General features: G+C 44.8%; 2 protein-coding genes across 2 annotated transcripts in view; one reads left to right on the top strand and one right to left on the bottom strand.

Annotated features, from left to right (window-relative positions):
• TIMMDC1 (translocase of inner mitochondrial membrane domain containing 1) overlaps nucleotides 1-8,110 on the bottom strand; it is a 72,266-nt gene extending 64,156 nt beyond the window's left edge. Inside the window, exon 1 of the mRNA XM_029577842.1 lies at nucleotides 8,003-8,110. The gene's annotated coding sequence lies outside the window, so the exon portion shown is untranslated. The remainder of the gene's footprint in view (nucleotides 1-8,002) is intronic.
• Nucleotides 8,111-8,407: 297 nt separating this feature from the next.
• The window catches only part of VANGL1 (VANGL planar cell polarity protein 1), a 44,803-nt gene continuing 38,771 nt past the window's right edge, over nucleotides 8,408-14,439 (top strand). The window contains exons 1-2 of the mRNA XM_029577835.1: nucleotides 8,408-8,781; nucleotides 11,771-11,900. Of these exons, the coding sequence (XP_029433695.1) occupies nucleotides 8,708-8,781; nucleotides 11,771-11,900 (204 nt within the window). The 5' untranslated portion in view covers nucleotides 8,408-8,707. The remainder of the gene's footprint in view (nucleotides 8,782-11,770; nucleotides 11,901-14,439) is intronic.

The following is a 14,439-nucleotide window of genomic DNA, read 5'->3' as shown; positions in this document are numbered from 1 at the left end:
TGCCGATGAAGTTTTGGTTTTTCGAACAGACCCAGTGCACTCATTGCATTTTGGCAGGTTTTCTGGCTTAAAAATAAATGTATTTATTTAAAGGCTTTTATATACCGATGTTCATGTACTGGTACATATCACGTCGGTTTACATAGAACCAAAGTTGGAAATTACATCGAGCAAGAGGTTACAAATAACAGGGCAAATAACAGGGCTAACTTGTAAGAGATTATAGAAAAGGTGAAAACGATTTAAAATTATTATTACAAAAAACACATAGTAAATAACAGTCAATGTATGAATGCCAGTCTCTCTATGTACTCTATATCAAGTATGCCAATGTTTCTCCACCCTTTCATGCCCAAGGCACACCTACATTAACAAAAATGTTATGTGGCACACCATAACATTATGTGGCATGCCACATGTTATGTGGCATACCACATAATCTGGGCAAGTCAGAGGCTTTCTATGTTCTAGGATATTTGAAGCACCGTTGGCCAGAGCTGTTGCCCCTTAAATGGGTGGAATCTGAGCTGAAGTATCTTGGGGTTAAAATTCCAGTGGATTTACAGAACATCCACACTAGAAATACCTCCCCCCATTGACTAAGATGAAACGGAAACTAGCGGAGTGGCGAACACTACCAATATCACTGAATGGCAAAATAAGCTGTTCAAGATGATGGAATAGCCAAAATGGCTTTATTTGTGGCAAATGGTACCAGTACGGATAAGAAAGAAAGACCAAATAGAGGTACAGCGAGCTTTAGGACAATTTTCTTGGGAGAAAACAAAGGGCATGATTGGCCCTACGGAAGATGATGCTTCCACTACCAGAAGGGGGTATGGGATGCCCTAATACGCAAAAATTATAATTTGGCATGCTTACTAGATACAGGTGTATGTTCGCCTATTGAATTTTTGCAGGCCCGGTGTTGATCTTTTCATCTAGGCAATCTATTACTCGTACAGAACCATGACTTACCGGATCACAAAGTGTAATATGGTATTTTAAGCATGTAGACAGGTACGGAAAGTACAGTGTGATAAGATCAAGGTGAAGAGAGAGGTAGCTCCACGGCTCTCGATTTCTGGACATCCTCACTTCATGCCAGGATTGGGAGATCCAGTATTCAAAGTTTTATGCAGATTGTACCACTTTTCTCAAACTGACAATAGTACTCTCTGTTCATCTGAAGAGTTGCGGGACAAGTTTGATTTATCAAGAACTTCTACACCCTTCCTGCAAACCAGGCGCTTTGTGGGGGTGGGCTTAGCATCTAAACTTGGCACTATTCATTACGATAACATTTTCTTGGGGAAATGAGACACACTCCTGTGTCTCATTGGTAAAAGCCATAACTACAATCAAAACTCTGGGATCCCTGCAGGACCTAGATATAAAATGGCATCACGAACTGGCTATACCTATGTCTTTTCAGGACATACAGAGATACTTTGACAATCTCTCAGACTTCAGAGAACATTCTGCTAAAAGAAATGCAATTCAAGTTCTTGCGTCGTATGCTAGTTTCCTGATATTGATCATTTAAAGCAAAAGTGTGATTGAAATGTGAACGGATGAGAGGATCCTTATTTCACTGTTTCTGGGAGTGCTTTCAGATCCAACTATTTTGGAAAGAGGTTCTGAGTTACCTTGGGAAACTTTCATTTTACACTTCCTTTATCTTCAAAGATGTCTTTTTGAGGTTATACAAAGAACTAAGGCTTGTTCCCTCGGAAGTCATTTCTCATTGCAAAAAAAGGCGATATAGGAGAAGTGGATAACATCAGATTGACCAGTGCTAACACTGGAAGCTTTGCATGCATGAATCTCGGCTAGGACTTCTACATCAGAGAGGAACGACATGTTCCTGGCCATGGGGTGGGACCACATGCAGTCTTTGCATGTTAGAGCACGGAGTAAGGGCGTACGGTCCTCATGTGTACAAACGTTTATGTATAGTTTAGTAAGTATGATAGTTGTGTGTGTGCAATGAGTTATTTCAGGCTAAACTGTCACATGCTGTTGGGGGTGGGGAGATAGGGATAAAGAAAGGGGTATGTTAACTGGAATGTGAAGAACTTCATGTTTTATTGTGGAAAGTTGAGTGCAAACTTAAACATGATAAAAATTATATATAGGTTGGCAGTTTATGAAGTGTGGAAAAGAACACTGCAGTAGTACTGCAGGAGCTTTCTGATGTGCCAATGCAGGGAACACAATGTTCCCGCTAATATTTTGGGGGGTGTGCTCTGTGAATTAGTGCAAGTGAGCAGTGGGTGGAGTGGGTTCCATGTGACAAGCATGTTTACCCAAATAGCCATGCACGGGAGATGGTGCAATCTCTGAAACATTTTCTTGAAAGAAGTCAGATGTTATAAAACACCTTCATTCTTAAGGAAATCACCGTAGGTTCTGATGCCTTAAAAAAAACCAAAACAGAAATGGGTCGCACCACAGCCTGCAACTCCAGCTTTCTCTAGAATCAATGCCGCTATCGGAGATCCACATCACTGACCTGATGAAGAAACCAGTTTACCACATTGAATGTGTGATATCGTACAATAAAAACAGAAAATCTGAAGGAAATGTACCAAGGTCACATGAGAGCCCAAGAACTAACCATCTTGTCCAGTACTTACTAACCCCAGTACAATGGCAGAGTGAGGGGGGGCCGAGGCCCCCAGGCGTCGGGCTGTAGGGGCGCCCAGGGGCCTTTTTTTCAGAAATAGGGGCTCTGCTGCAGAAATAGGCCCGGCACAAGGCAGCCAGCAAAAGAACAGAAGGCCCGCAATGCTGCTGGTGGTCCCACCTCACACTGGCCAAGAAGAGGATGTCCACAGCTGAGAAGAGGAGGCTGCCAGTGGACCTCATCCCACTGGTGGTGAAAGAAGAGGCAGCCGGCAAGGATGATGCCCGTTCTCCCTTCTCTGTGCCAGTGTGTGGTATCCAAAACCCATGCAACTAGCATGTGCATCACGAGATCAGAGAGGACGTGCTAACCTCACAAGACTGGAATAGTGCAGGGGCCGGCACGCAACTGGCTCCCACTGGTATGTGTGTGTGAATGTGAATGAATGAGAGCCTGACTGGGGCGTGTGCGCACGTAGGAACCTGACTGAGGAGTGTGCGCGCATGCGTGAATAGGAGCCTTTCTGAAGTGTGAAGTGTAAGTGTGTTTATGAGAGAGACGGGGTGTTTGTGAGAGCCTGAGTGTATGAGAGAGGGAGTTTGTGTGTGAAGATGTGTGTTAGAGAGCAAAGGAGCATGTGCATGCGGGTGTGTGCGAGGGAGATGGAGCTTGCATGTGTGTGAGAGCTTGTGCATGAGGAACAGGGGCATTTGTGGCACAGAGAAGGGAGAACGGGCATCCTCCTTGCCGGCTGCCTCTTCTTTCACCACCAGTGGGATGAGGTCCACTGGCACCAGTGGGATGAGGTCCACTGGCACCAGTGGGATGAGGTCCACTGGCACCCTCTTCTTGGCCAGTGTGAGGTGGGACCACCAGCAGCATTGCGGGCCTTCTGTTCTTTTGCTGGCTGCCTTGTGCCGGGCCTATTTCTGCAGCAGAGCCCGGAGTTTTCAAGAGAGTTCGGGCACTGAAAAAAAGGCCCCTGGGCGCCCCTACAGCCCGACGCCTGGGGGCCTCGGCCCCCCCTCACTCTGCCGTTGTACTGGGGTTAGTAAGTACTGGACAAGATGGTTAGTTCTTGGGCTCTCATGTGACCTTGGTACATTTCCTTCAGATTTTCTGTTTTTATTGTACGATATCACACATTCAATGTGGTAAACTGGCTTCTTCATCAGGTCAGTGATGTGGATCTCCGATAGCTGCATTGATTCTAGAGAAAGCTGGAGTTGTATGAGAGAGTGTGCATGTGTGTGAGAACCTATGCAAATGAGAGGGAGCGTTTATATGAGAGCCTGTGTATATGCATGAAAACGTGTATGAGCGAGAGGAAATGCATGTGCATATGAGAGAGGGGGAGCTAGGCACTAAATGCCTAGCAGTGGCCCAAATGATGACCTGCCAGTGGACTTCCTGCACCTAGCCAAACAGGAAGAACACTAGGACCATTGGGATACAGGAGAATCATATGGCAGGTTGTGACAGAGGGAAGGAAAGGGGATGGGAAGGGGTGAGGGAGGCAAGAGTGAGGGAAGGAAGGAAAGTGGGGAAGGTGGGAGTGAGGAGAGGACAAGGATGCGTACGTGGAATGAACGTGTGTACATGGAGAAGAGAAAATCTGTGGGTTCCCCTCCTCTACTAATCCAGGGCAATCTAGGCTGAAGAAATCAGAAGTTCCCAGGTATGAGAAAGGAACTTGCTGTTTTGAAATATTTAATTAATTTCTGGGAAATGTTTAAAGTTGTTTTTATCCTTATTATTTGTTAGTCTGTTCATCATCTGTTTTGAAATTGTCTTATTACTATGGATTTATATTTCTTGATTTTGTTTCATGAGGAATGGTGGCGATTCTGTTTCTTTGCATTGTTGCCTTGCATACGAGTCTGGCTGGGGAGCAGGACTGCTGGGGACTGGGGATGGTAGGCCACAGACTTATTGTTTGTTTCTCTGAGATGGGAATTAGCAGAATCTGATTTTCTCTGTCATTTTTGGGAAATGTGTCTCTGAATGTTTCTATATTTCTTTCTCTGGCGTTATACTGCAGGCAGAGTCTGGCTTTTTGGGTGTTTCCAGTTCAGCTTTTGTCTCCACGTTTCTCTTTCTAATTTGTCGTCAGTTATTCTGTACTCGGTGAGGGGGCAGGCAGTGTGCTGTAATGAGGCTGCAGCGATGTGTGCAGGTCAGAAGTGGAAATTTTGAAAGAATGTATAAATTTAATGTCACAGCCCTTGACCAATTCTTCAGAGAATGTTGGTTTGCTTGCAGTATCAGGGAGCAGAGCCAAAGTAGGCAGCCTGTCTGTAGCCTGGGAAGCTTTTGCCCCATAGACTGTTCACAACAGTCCCCCATGAGAGGCTTCTAAAAATTTTTTTAAAAAGTCATGGGATAGCAGGCAGTGTACGTTTGTGAACTGTAAACTGGTTAAAAGACAGGAAACAGAGAAGATTAAACGGTCAGTTTTGTCAGTGGAGAGAGCTAAACAGTGGAGTGCCTTAGGGATCTCTACTTGGATCGGTGCTGTAGTTACATGATGTTAGGTTTCATGTTAGGGGTTACCACCCAGGAAAAAGATCTAAGCGTCATAATGGACAATACACTGAAATAGTTGGCCCAGTGTGCTGCAGCAGTCAAAAAAAGCAAACAATGTTAGGAATTATTAGGAAGGGAATGGTGAATAAAACTGAGAATGTCATAGATGTGAATCGGTTATTTACACTTTTGGATAATAGAAGGACTAGGGGGCATTCCATGAAGTTAGCAAGTAGCACATTTAAGACTAATCAGAGACATTTCTTTTTCACTCAACGCACAATTAAACTCTGGAATTTGTTGCCAGAGGATGTGGTTAGTGCAGTTAGTGTAGCTGGGTTCAAAAAAGGTTTGGTTAAGTTCTTGGAGGAAAAGTCCATTAACTGCTATTAATCAAGTTTATTTAGGGAATAGCCACTACTATTAATTGCATCAGTAGCATGGGATCTTCTCAGTGTTTGGGTAATTGTCAGGTTCTTGTGGCCTGGTTTGGCCTCTGTTGGAAACAGGATGCTGGGCTTGATGGACCCTTGGTCTGACCCAGCATGGCAATTTCTTATGTTCTTGTGTTCTAATGCCTCTGTATTGCTCCATGGTGAGACCGCACCTTGAGTACTGTGTTCAATGCTGGTTGCATCTCAAAAAAAGATAATTGCACTGGAGAAAGTACAGAGAAGGGCAATCAAAATAATAAAAGGGGATAAAATGGCTCCCCTATGAGGAAAGGCTGTTCAGGGGATATGATAGAAGTCTATAAAATCATGAGAGGATTAAAATGGGTAAATGTGAATCTGTTATTTACTCTTTCAGATAACAGAAGGTCTAAGGAGCACACCATGAAGTTAGCAAGTAGCACATTTAAAACAAATCAGAGAACATTCTCTCACACTCAATGTACAATTAAGCTCTGGAATTCGTTGCCAGAGGATGTGGTTTAAAAAAGGTTTGGATAAGTTCCTGGAGGAGAAGTCCATTAAATGCTATTAGTCAAGATGACTTAAAGAATAGCCACCGCGATTACTGACATTATTAGCAAGGGATCTATTTAATGATTGGGTACTCGCCAAGTACTTGCATCCTGGATTGGCCTCTGTGGAAACAGGATGCTGGGCTTGATGGATCCTTGGTCTGACTCAGTATGGCAATTTCTTTTGTTCATTTTTTTCTGGGGTTTCTATTAGTGTGACTTTCTTGCCCTAAGCATTACCACAAGGAGGATTGGGGGGGGGGGGGTGTGCCGGGCAGCAACACAAATACATTGGCCCCAGGGTGCTGGAGACCCTCGCTACACCTCTGCCCCAGTACCAGTGGTGGCTTCAAGAAGTGGCAAACCAGGCAACTACCCAGGTCCTCCTACATGAGGGGACCTCACATTTTTGCAACCAAGTAAAGTTTTTGTAAGGAAGTGACTATCTGCATGTTAACACTCGACCAAAGACAGTTACAAATAACCAGGATGCAACTTCCACTGCAATTCCATGGATAGGGCAGAGAAATTGAAAATATCAAATTTGCTTATAGGTCATCAAAATTAAGCCTCTAAGGAGCCCCCAAATGACTCTCACCTAAGGCTCAAACAATTCTAAAGTTACCACTACCTGATTTTCCTGCTCTGCCAGTTTACACAGTAATGTAACAGAATATTTTTTAGTAAAAATGTTCAAACGTCTGTATTTCTGCACTTTTATTTCCCATATTTCCTCTCCTCTAATTTCTATGCTTTATTTATTTCGAGTTCATCCTTAGATGCTTTAAAGCAGATTACATTTCCCTGTCCCCAGAGGGCTCACAATCTAAGTTTATACCTGAGTAAATGGAGGGTGAAGTGATTTGCCTGAGCGCACAAAAACTGTCAATGGAATTTGAACCCTGGTGTCCTTGGCTCATTGCCCACTGTTTTTACCGTTAGGCTACTCCTCCACTTAACTTATTATTCTGTTCTTTCTTCTAGATATTTTCATCTTATTGCCCTTGTCTTTTCTTGCTCATCTCATTTCTACATCCCATTTTGTCTTGTTTTCTTTTGATGTTTCTCTTTGACTTATCTCATGGCATTTACCATACTCTTCCCTTCCCCCCCTCTTTTTTTTCCACATCTAATCCCTCTTCCTAGAGCACACCAATATAGTCCCCACATATAGGTACCACACATCCCTCCTCACACATACACTCTCTCTTCCTTCCCCACCGTCATCTTTTTTCCCCACCACTTTTCCACGCCTTCCTTTCCCTCCTTCATCCTTTTCTGTTGCCCTCCTCTTATCCCACCAAAGTTCTTTTGAACAGTGACATCAGCACAGGCTGCCGGGTCTCTGAGCAAGTGCCGCGCTGCCTACCTCATTTGAACTGGAAGCATGCCGACGGAGGAAGCACGCAGGCTGCAGAGACAGGAAGCTCAGTGAGTGCTCAGAGACCCCCGCCCTCCGCTAGTGCTGTTCTGAGCACGTGACAGTAGGTTGAGAGAAGGGAGTACAGAGCTATTGGGTGTGTGCTGCACTCATTGCCTCGTCTCTTCCCCCCCCCCCCCCCGAGTAGGCGTTTACCGCTCCCACGTGAAGCATATGAGATACACCTGACCATTTTCCCTCCTCATGTGGCGGGAGTCTATCTGGCACTAGGTTTACACCCCTTTGGGAGCATATCGCCCTTCTAGCTCTACTTCCCGTCCCCTTTCGGGCTCCTCTAACCGCCGCACTCTAGAACCGATCGTCCCCTCCAAGCCTATACCTCCCCTGGTAAATGTTCAGCTTCTCAAACCCTCCGAATAAGTCCTCTCCTTGTCAATCTCACTCATCACACAACTTTTAAACAGTGGTTCTAAGAGCCAAATTTCGGTTTTAAACTCACAATTTCAGCTGTAGGTGCACTTCCTTTTAAGGAAGACAAAGGCAGTTCTCCTTTGCAGCCAGATTTCCTACTACCGAGCTTCATTCATCTGCAGCAGTGACAACTTCTCCACTCTCCCTCCCTTTGAAGGAGGCGGGAGAAAGGTTGATGTCATTTCCTGCCCTCTGCCTGTCTCCTCCCCCGGAGAGGAGAAGCTGGTGTCATTTCCTGCCCTCTATCGCGTCCCCTCCTGGGGGGAAGACCGATGTCACTTCCGGTTCTCCGCCGCTCGCTTTTCCTCTGATGGGGAGGGGCTGATGTCATTTCCTGCCCTCGGTTGCTCTCCTCTCCCGGGGAGGTTGCTGACGTTGTAGCGCTGGCTCCTCTTCTGGTCGTCTGGTGCCTGGGACCCCAGGCAAGTGCGCGGGGAAGGGAGGTTGGGCGCAGCAGGCCCGCGAGTCGTGCGTGGCCCGCGCGCGGCTCACAGGGAGCGTTCCTGAAAGCTTTCCGGGCCACTTCCCCTCTGCAGTGATAAGCGGGCGAGACATGTCATTTTTCTGTTTCTCCGCTAGGTTCATGTGGCCGTGCAAGTTTCACAGACTGTCTCAAGGCTGGGTGCCCCCCGTGGCAGGGGCAGTCTAAGGAGCAACATTGGAAGGGCTCGGCGAGGAGCAACATAGGCAAGAAGTCTGGGCCCCTCCTCTGGAGGGCCAGTGCCCTGTTACCATGGATACCGAATCCACATATTCCGGATACTCCCATTACTCGGGACACTCCAAGAAGGCTCACAGACCCCCAGGGTATGCAATGGGCACTGCTTTGTCTGGTGGGGGTGGCGGTTGTGTTTGGGTGGTGCTGATCCGAACGCTGCTACAGTACAGTTAGAGTGCAAGACAGGCGACGCCATCCAAAGAATGCAATTCGCTTTCTGGAAACTTGTAGGGGATTGAGTGAAGTCCGCTTGCATGCGAGTCCATGGTATTCTATCTGGCCTCGCCTGATGGAGACCTCACTGTATGTGTGCTAGTGCTTTCCCCTTGACAGGACAGGCACCGATCTCAGCTTCGTGAAGCATGAGGGCCGTCAGCCAGTCCTGCTGCTGGCTTCATTAACTCCCACGCTCGCCTGCCACTCCCTCCTCTTTTATTTCCCGAGCTGCAAAGAACCCTGGGGAGCAGGTTCGTGTACCTGCTGACCATGGAAGTGCAGCATCCTGCTGTTCCCTAGTGGACGTTTTCCTTAAATACACATCTCCGCCACAAACTCTTGATGGAGCTGGGAGACAGCGGTCTGGCGATAGGTTTAAGAAACTGCATGGGCCCCCTTTTTCCCTTCCTATATGACGGAGCTTCCTTTGTCTGTCATTGTTTTCACATCCTGGCAAGTAAGACGCCTCTGGGCTTGTCCCAGACTTTCCTGGGTTCTGGTTCTGTAGCAGAGCTCTGACTGGGTTTGCAAGATGCAGATCCTCCCACATAGACCAAAGTGAGTCCTGTGAGTGTAGCTCTAAAACCTAGTTTTAGAATATATTTCCCATTTTGTTTTCTATTTAACAGGCCGTGTAGGTTCTTCCTGTTTTGTTTAGCTGCCTCATAGCTCAGTATTGACTGGGGTAGGAGAGCTAAATGTATTTTATCATGCTCAGGCTAACTAAATGGAACCTTTTTTTTTTTTGTCCCTATGATGTCTCTATGTTCAATATTATTTATTCCTAAGGTGGATGGGGTTTGTTTGTTTTTTATCTTGCTGGACCACATGCAGTCTTTGATAGTGATGTAGCCACTTTGAATAATGTGGCTGGTCTGTCTCCGGTGCTCTTGCTCTGAGAGAAGTACTTGCAGGGATAAAAGCTTAGCAGCTCAGATCAGATGAGAGGGAATCTTCCCTTCAGGTTCTTCCCTTTACAAACATCCTAGTAATATAGAATAGCGGGTAATTTGTTGGGCTGTATACCTCTCCTGCCCGTCGTAACTGTGCAATGTATGAATAATTGTAGCTGGTGTTTCAAACCACAGCATTCACTATTATTTACATAAACCCAGTGAAGAGGAACATGATGATAAAATGGGGCAGCTGTAGAGAATAATAATTCTCTGGGCCATTGGGAAGTATGATAGAGCTCGGGGTTAAACACATGTCCAGGGAACATAAGGGCTGAAATTTCTTCTTCCCTGGCACAGGTAGTGGCAGATTTGGACAGTTTTTCATTTAAAACCATCATCTATCCTGCATGGTCAGGCCTTCTGCCCTGGGCTTTTCCCTCTGACCCTGCCAATCTGTTTTAGATTGTAAACCGCATACAGGCCTGGCTGCTTCCAGATCAGTGACTCGTGTATTCCAGATTTTGGTCCCTGTTCTATTTACCCAGAGCAGCTGTTCCATGTTAAAGGGTTTTTTTCTGTTTTCACATGTCCTCCTGAATTTTCACATTCTTAGAGTCCAGCAGTTTACTCCAGGTGTCACTAATGCACATGTGAGGTTGGGTAGCATTAGTTTCTCAGTGGGAGTGATTTGAGCTCATTCCCCAGTTTCCTTTGAATGTGAAGGCAGCAGTTTTCTGATGGTAAATCAGTAGGAAAGAATGAGTCCCCTATGCTGCTACTCTCTGTAACTTTCAATTTATGTCTGCTCAGCTCTCGTTAAAAATTACATCATTACAAATTGTTCTTAGTGTAGAGAGATTATAAAGCTCAGGATGTGTTATTGGACAGAGTACATATAGAACTTCATCAGCTTTGATGAAGTCATGTGAAATAGGAAAAAACATTTCTTGCTCTGCAGCACTCGCATAAAGCTGCTTTGTGTGAGGGGATCTCTGTTGGCATTTTATCCTCAGGAGGCATGTTTCTGGAAGCAGCTGTGTGTGTTCAGTGATAAGGTTTGTGGCACACATAGCAAGTGGAGTGTGTTTGAGTGGGGTCTGAGAAAGAGTGCATGGGTCAGTGGAGAGGGGAGTGTGTATGCAGAGAAGATACTGACTCACCTGAACTGTACATTTAAAATTGTGTTAAGATGGTAGAACTGTTTTCTTTTGTGACTGGTGCTTATTGAGTGTTGAAAGGACATTTCTCCATCTGCTATCCTTAAAGTTACTTGATAATAGACAATTTTTGGCAGAGCTTACTTTGTGTGCTGTGCAAAGATTTCTTCTGAGAAACCATAGGGAAATGCTTCTGTTTGATCCTGGAAATGCTTGGACATATCAGTGCCATAAGATATCAAATGCTATGTAAGGGCAACAGTGTGCGGCTTCTGGAATGTAGGGCTAGAAACGTTTGTGACATCTGCCTTTCACCACTTGACATCACACATCCCACACTTGAGTGATTTGATACTAACCTTCAAAACAGGAAGGATACAGTCATCTTTAGCAGGAGAAATTTAGGTTGAACGTCGAGACTATCTTTGTATGCATGAGCGGGGAAACAAGTTGCCCTAGGATCTGCTGGGATCTCTTTCTTTGAAGATTTCTAAAGAAAAAGGTTGGACAAAAATGTCTGGGATGGTTTAAGTATAGTGGATTTTGTGTGGAGGTAGTGGGTGGATGAGCTCCTGTCATTCCTTGCAGCCATGTTGTTTTAGGACTCTGTGATCTCCAGAGATCTCAGACACAGGATGTCAGTATGGCAGCATCACAGACAAAATCTAACCAAAACAAAGACACTTTTTAAAAGAGAGCTTCTTGTCTCAGTGTGTTTCATGCCTCAAGGATGTATCTCAAGGATACCAAATGTTACTGAGGAGCAGGGTGGGAACTGTTAAAAATGATCATGTCCTATCTGCCCATAGGGAGAGGAGTCGAGACAAGCACAAATCGCGAAGTAAAGATAGCAGTCGATCTGAGAAATCTGTTACCATCCAGACACCCCCTGCAGACCCCCTCTTGGGGAATGAATCCACCCATGAAGAGGAGGTACAGGTAAGGCGAGAGGCTCAGAGAGCCAGAGTTCTTTTGTTCTTATTATGTAAGGTTGAAGATAACTTTACCTTATGCTGTACATTAAAGGATGGCTTGAGGGTACTTCCCAAACTTTGCTTATGCTGTAAAAGCTGTGCCCAGCCCCTGGAAGAGGAGAATTCTTGGGCGTGTCTCCTACTTCCTGCTGCAGCAGTGGATAAACCATTTCACTGGGTTAAAAGGAGTTAATGCAGTTTTCGTGTTCCCGTCCAATATCTGGCAAGAGCTAGCAGGGATTCTGCAGGAAGGCTGAGTTTTCCTTGAAAACAAATCCAGTTTATTCTGTGGCAGTAGGGTGTTGAGCTGTTTTGTTCTAATATTCTGCCTTAGTTTCTTTTAGTACAGTGAGTGGGGATTTTCTGCCTTCTGTGGCAACATGAAGACTTAATCCGAGCTGGCCCAGCTCACCTAGCCTGGAGTGGAGGAGTAGCCTAGTGGTTAGAGCAGTGGGCCGCAACCCAGGGAAACCAGGGTTCATGCCGCTACTGCTCCTTGAGACCGTGGGCAAGTTGCTTCACTCTCCATTGCCTAGAAACTTTGAAGGGCCTAAAGAAGTGGAATATAAATTAAATATTTATCTGGGAAAATCTGGATAAATACAGATTTTTCCTAGGGTGACCCTGTTAGTATTTAATGTTTGTGCTAGGAGCCATAAAGAAGTGTATGGTGCATATACTGGGGAGAGGGGCAATGTGTTTTATATATTGGGCGGAGGGGAGGATGACATCACATACTGGGCCCATGGTAACACTCTGAACAGCCCTTAAATTAATACAGGTTTAAAATTCATGAGTGGGAACATTGAGTTCAAAGCCTTTGATTGGGCGGAAAGTCTGGGTGCATCTTTGATTAAAATCACTGGGAGGATCACTTTGGACAGCGGTTAGGCCTGAAGACTTAAAGTGAAAGCTTGCCCTGCCTTAGGCTTACTTTAAAGTGAGAATAAAGGGCTTTTATTTTGCTGGAGGTTAGAACTGGTCATTGGCTTTGTAGAGGGTTTAATTGTAAATCTGGAAAATGTACAGAACTGAGATGGTGAAGAACCAGTATTCAGTATTTATGAAATATATGCCCAGGGACTAGTAATAGCCGTCCCTCACACTCATTGACTCAGAACCCCAAAGCAACTGAAACACTTGCTCAGGAAGACAGCCCAGCCTGTACACATACCCCACCTGGAAGCAAGCCACGAATCACAGAGAAACGAACTTCATTTTCTCCTTTTGAGGCTGCAGGGTATGCTTTATGATAATTATAGCATTACATTAAATATCTGTGACATTTCCTGAGTCTCTCTGTTTTAGCATTAGTATAAATGATAGCTTTGAGGTGGTCTACGGCTTTAACAAAAACATCTGTTTGTAAAGGCAGCTTTAATATTTCACTGCTGGGAAGCTTGCAGCCTCTCTGATTTCTTTAATAGCCTGAGGCAGGTTGGGTGATCGGGCTGGATAAATAGGTATTTCTTTGTTACTATTTCCGTTTTTATTGGATAAAAAATTATACCGACCTTGAGCATTCAACTCACAGTGATAATAACCATTGTCAAAGTCTCAGTCCAAATTTTCTTGTTTACCCAAATGAACTTCTCTCACTCCCACTTCCTCTCCCTTACATCGTTTCTCTTCATTGATAGTGGAATGTAAGACATCAAAGTATGTTGCATCCCTCTTAACTCTCCAGTATCTCCTCTTGATAACTGTCCACACAAAATAATTCTTTTGATTATTTAAATATTACCCTCTTACTGCATATTAATAATAGGACCATCATACTCGTGGGCCACTCTAATGATGACTTGATTTTTTTTTAGCCCTTTATTTAACCATAGGTTTGTTTTTTTGTACCATATTTTATTCATTTTTTTGTTTTTTAGAACTTGCAGTTAAAACCAAAGTAGGTATGCCCTTAACGGCATGGTCCTTGTTTTGGAGCGCACTGAGCTTTCTGCATCGGGGGATATTTCTTCTTCCTTCTGCAGCAGCGGTGTAATCGGAGTTCTCGTTTCAGGGCCGAAAAGCCCAGGGGTCGTCTGTTAAACGATGGCCACACCACTCTTCATGCGGTTTCCAGATATAATGAAACTGGCACAACTTAGTGTTAGGAATTGCAGTAAATGTCCCCAGAAAGTAGACATTCCGAATGCTCCTAGGTAGTAAAGTCTTCTGAGGGAAGATAAACCTTTTCCCGAACCCCTGCAACCTTGAAGTGAGCTGCAGTATCCACCTTATCCATCTTAAGTGTCCCCTCCTGATATATCCCAGCTTAGCATGTTTTAATCTTTTGTCATTTTGTAAATCAGTTAAATTTCCTTCTCCCAGTAGATCTGAAATACCTCATTCACAGCTGCACCAACAGGGTTTGTTTTTTTTTCCCACATTCAGATAAATCTTTTGCAGACTATTTGTTTAGGAAGAAAGTGAAAGCTTGACTTTTTAGGCAATGAGGAGTCTTTATATTGGAGGTAGGAAAAGAAGTAAAGTGGCAAAAACTCTGAGAT

This window comes from Rhinatrema bivittatum, chromosome 15 (genome assembly GCF_901001135.1).
Source record: "Rhinatrema bivittatum chromosome 15, aRhiBiv1.1, whole genome shotgun sequence".
In the NCBI taxonomy this organism is placed as follows: Eukaryota; Metazoa; Chordata; class Amphibia; order Gymnophiona; family Rhinatrematidae; genus Rhinatrema; species Rhinatrema bivittatum.
Note: the sequence above shows the minus strand (reverse complement) of the source record. Positions and strands in the feature narration are given on the sequence as shown.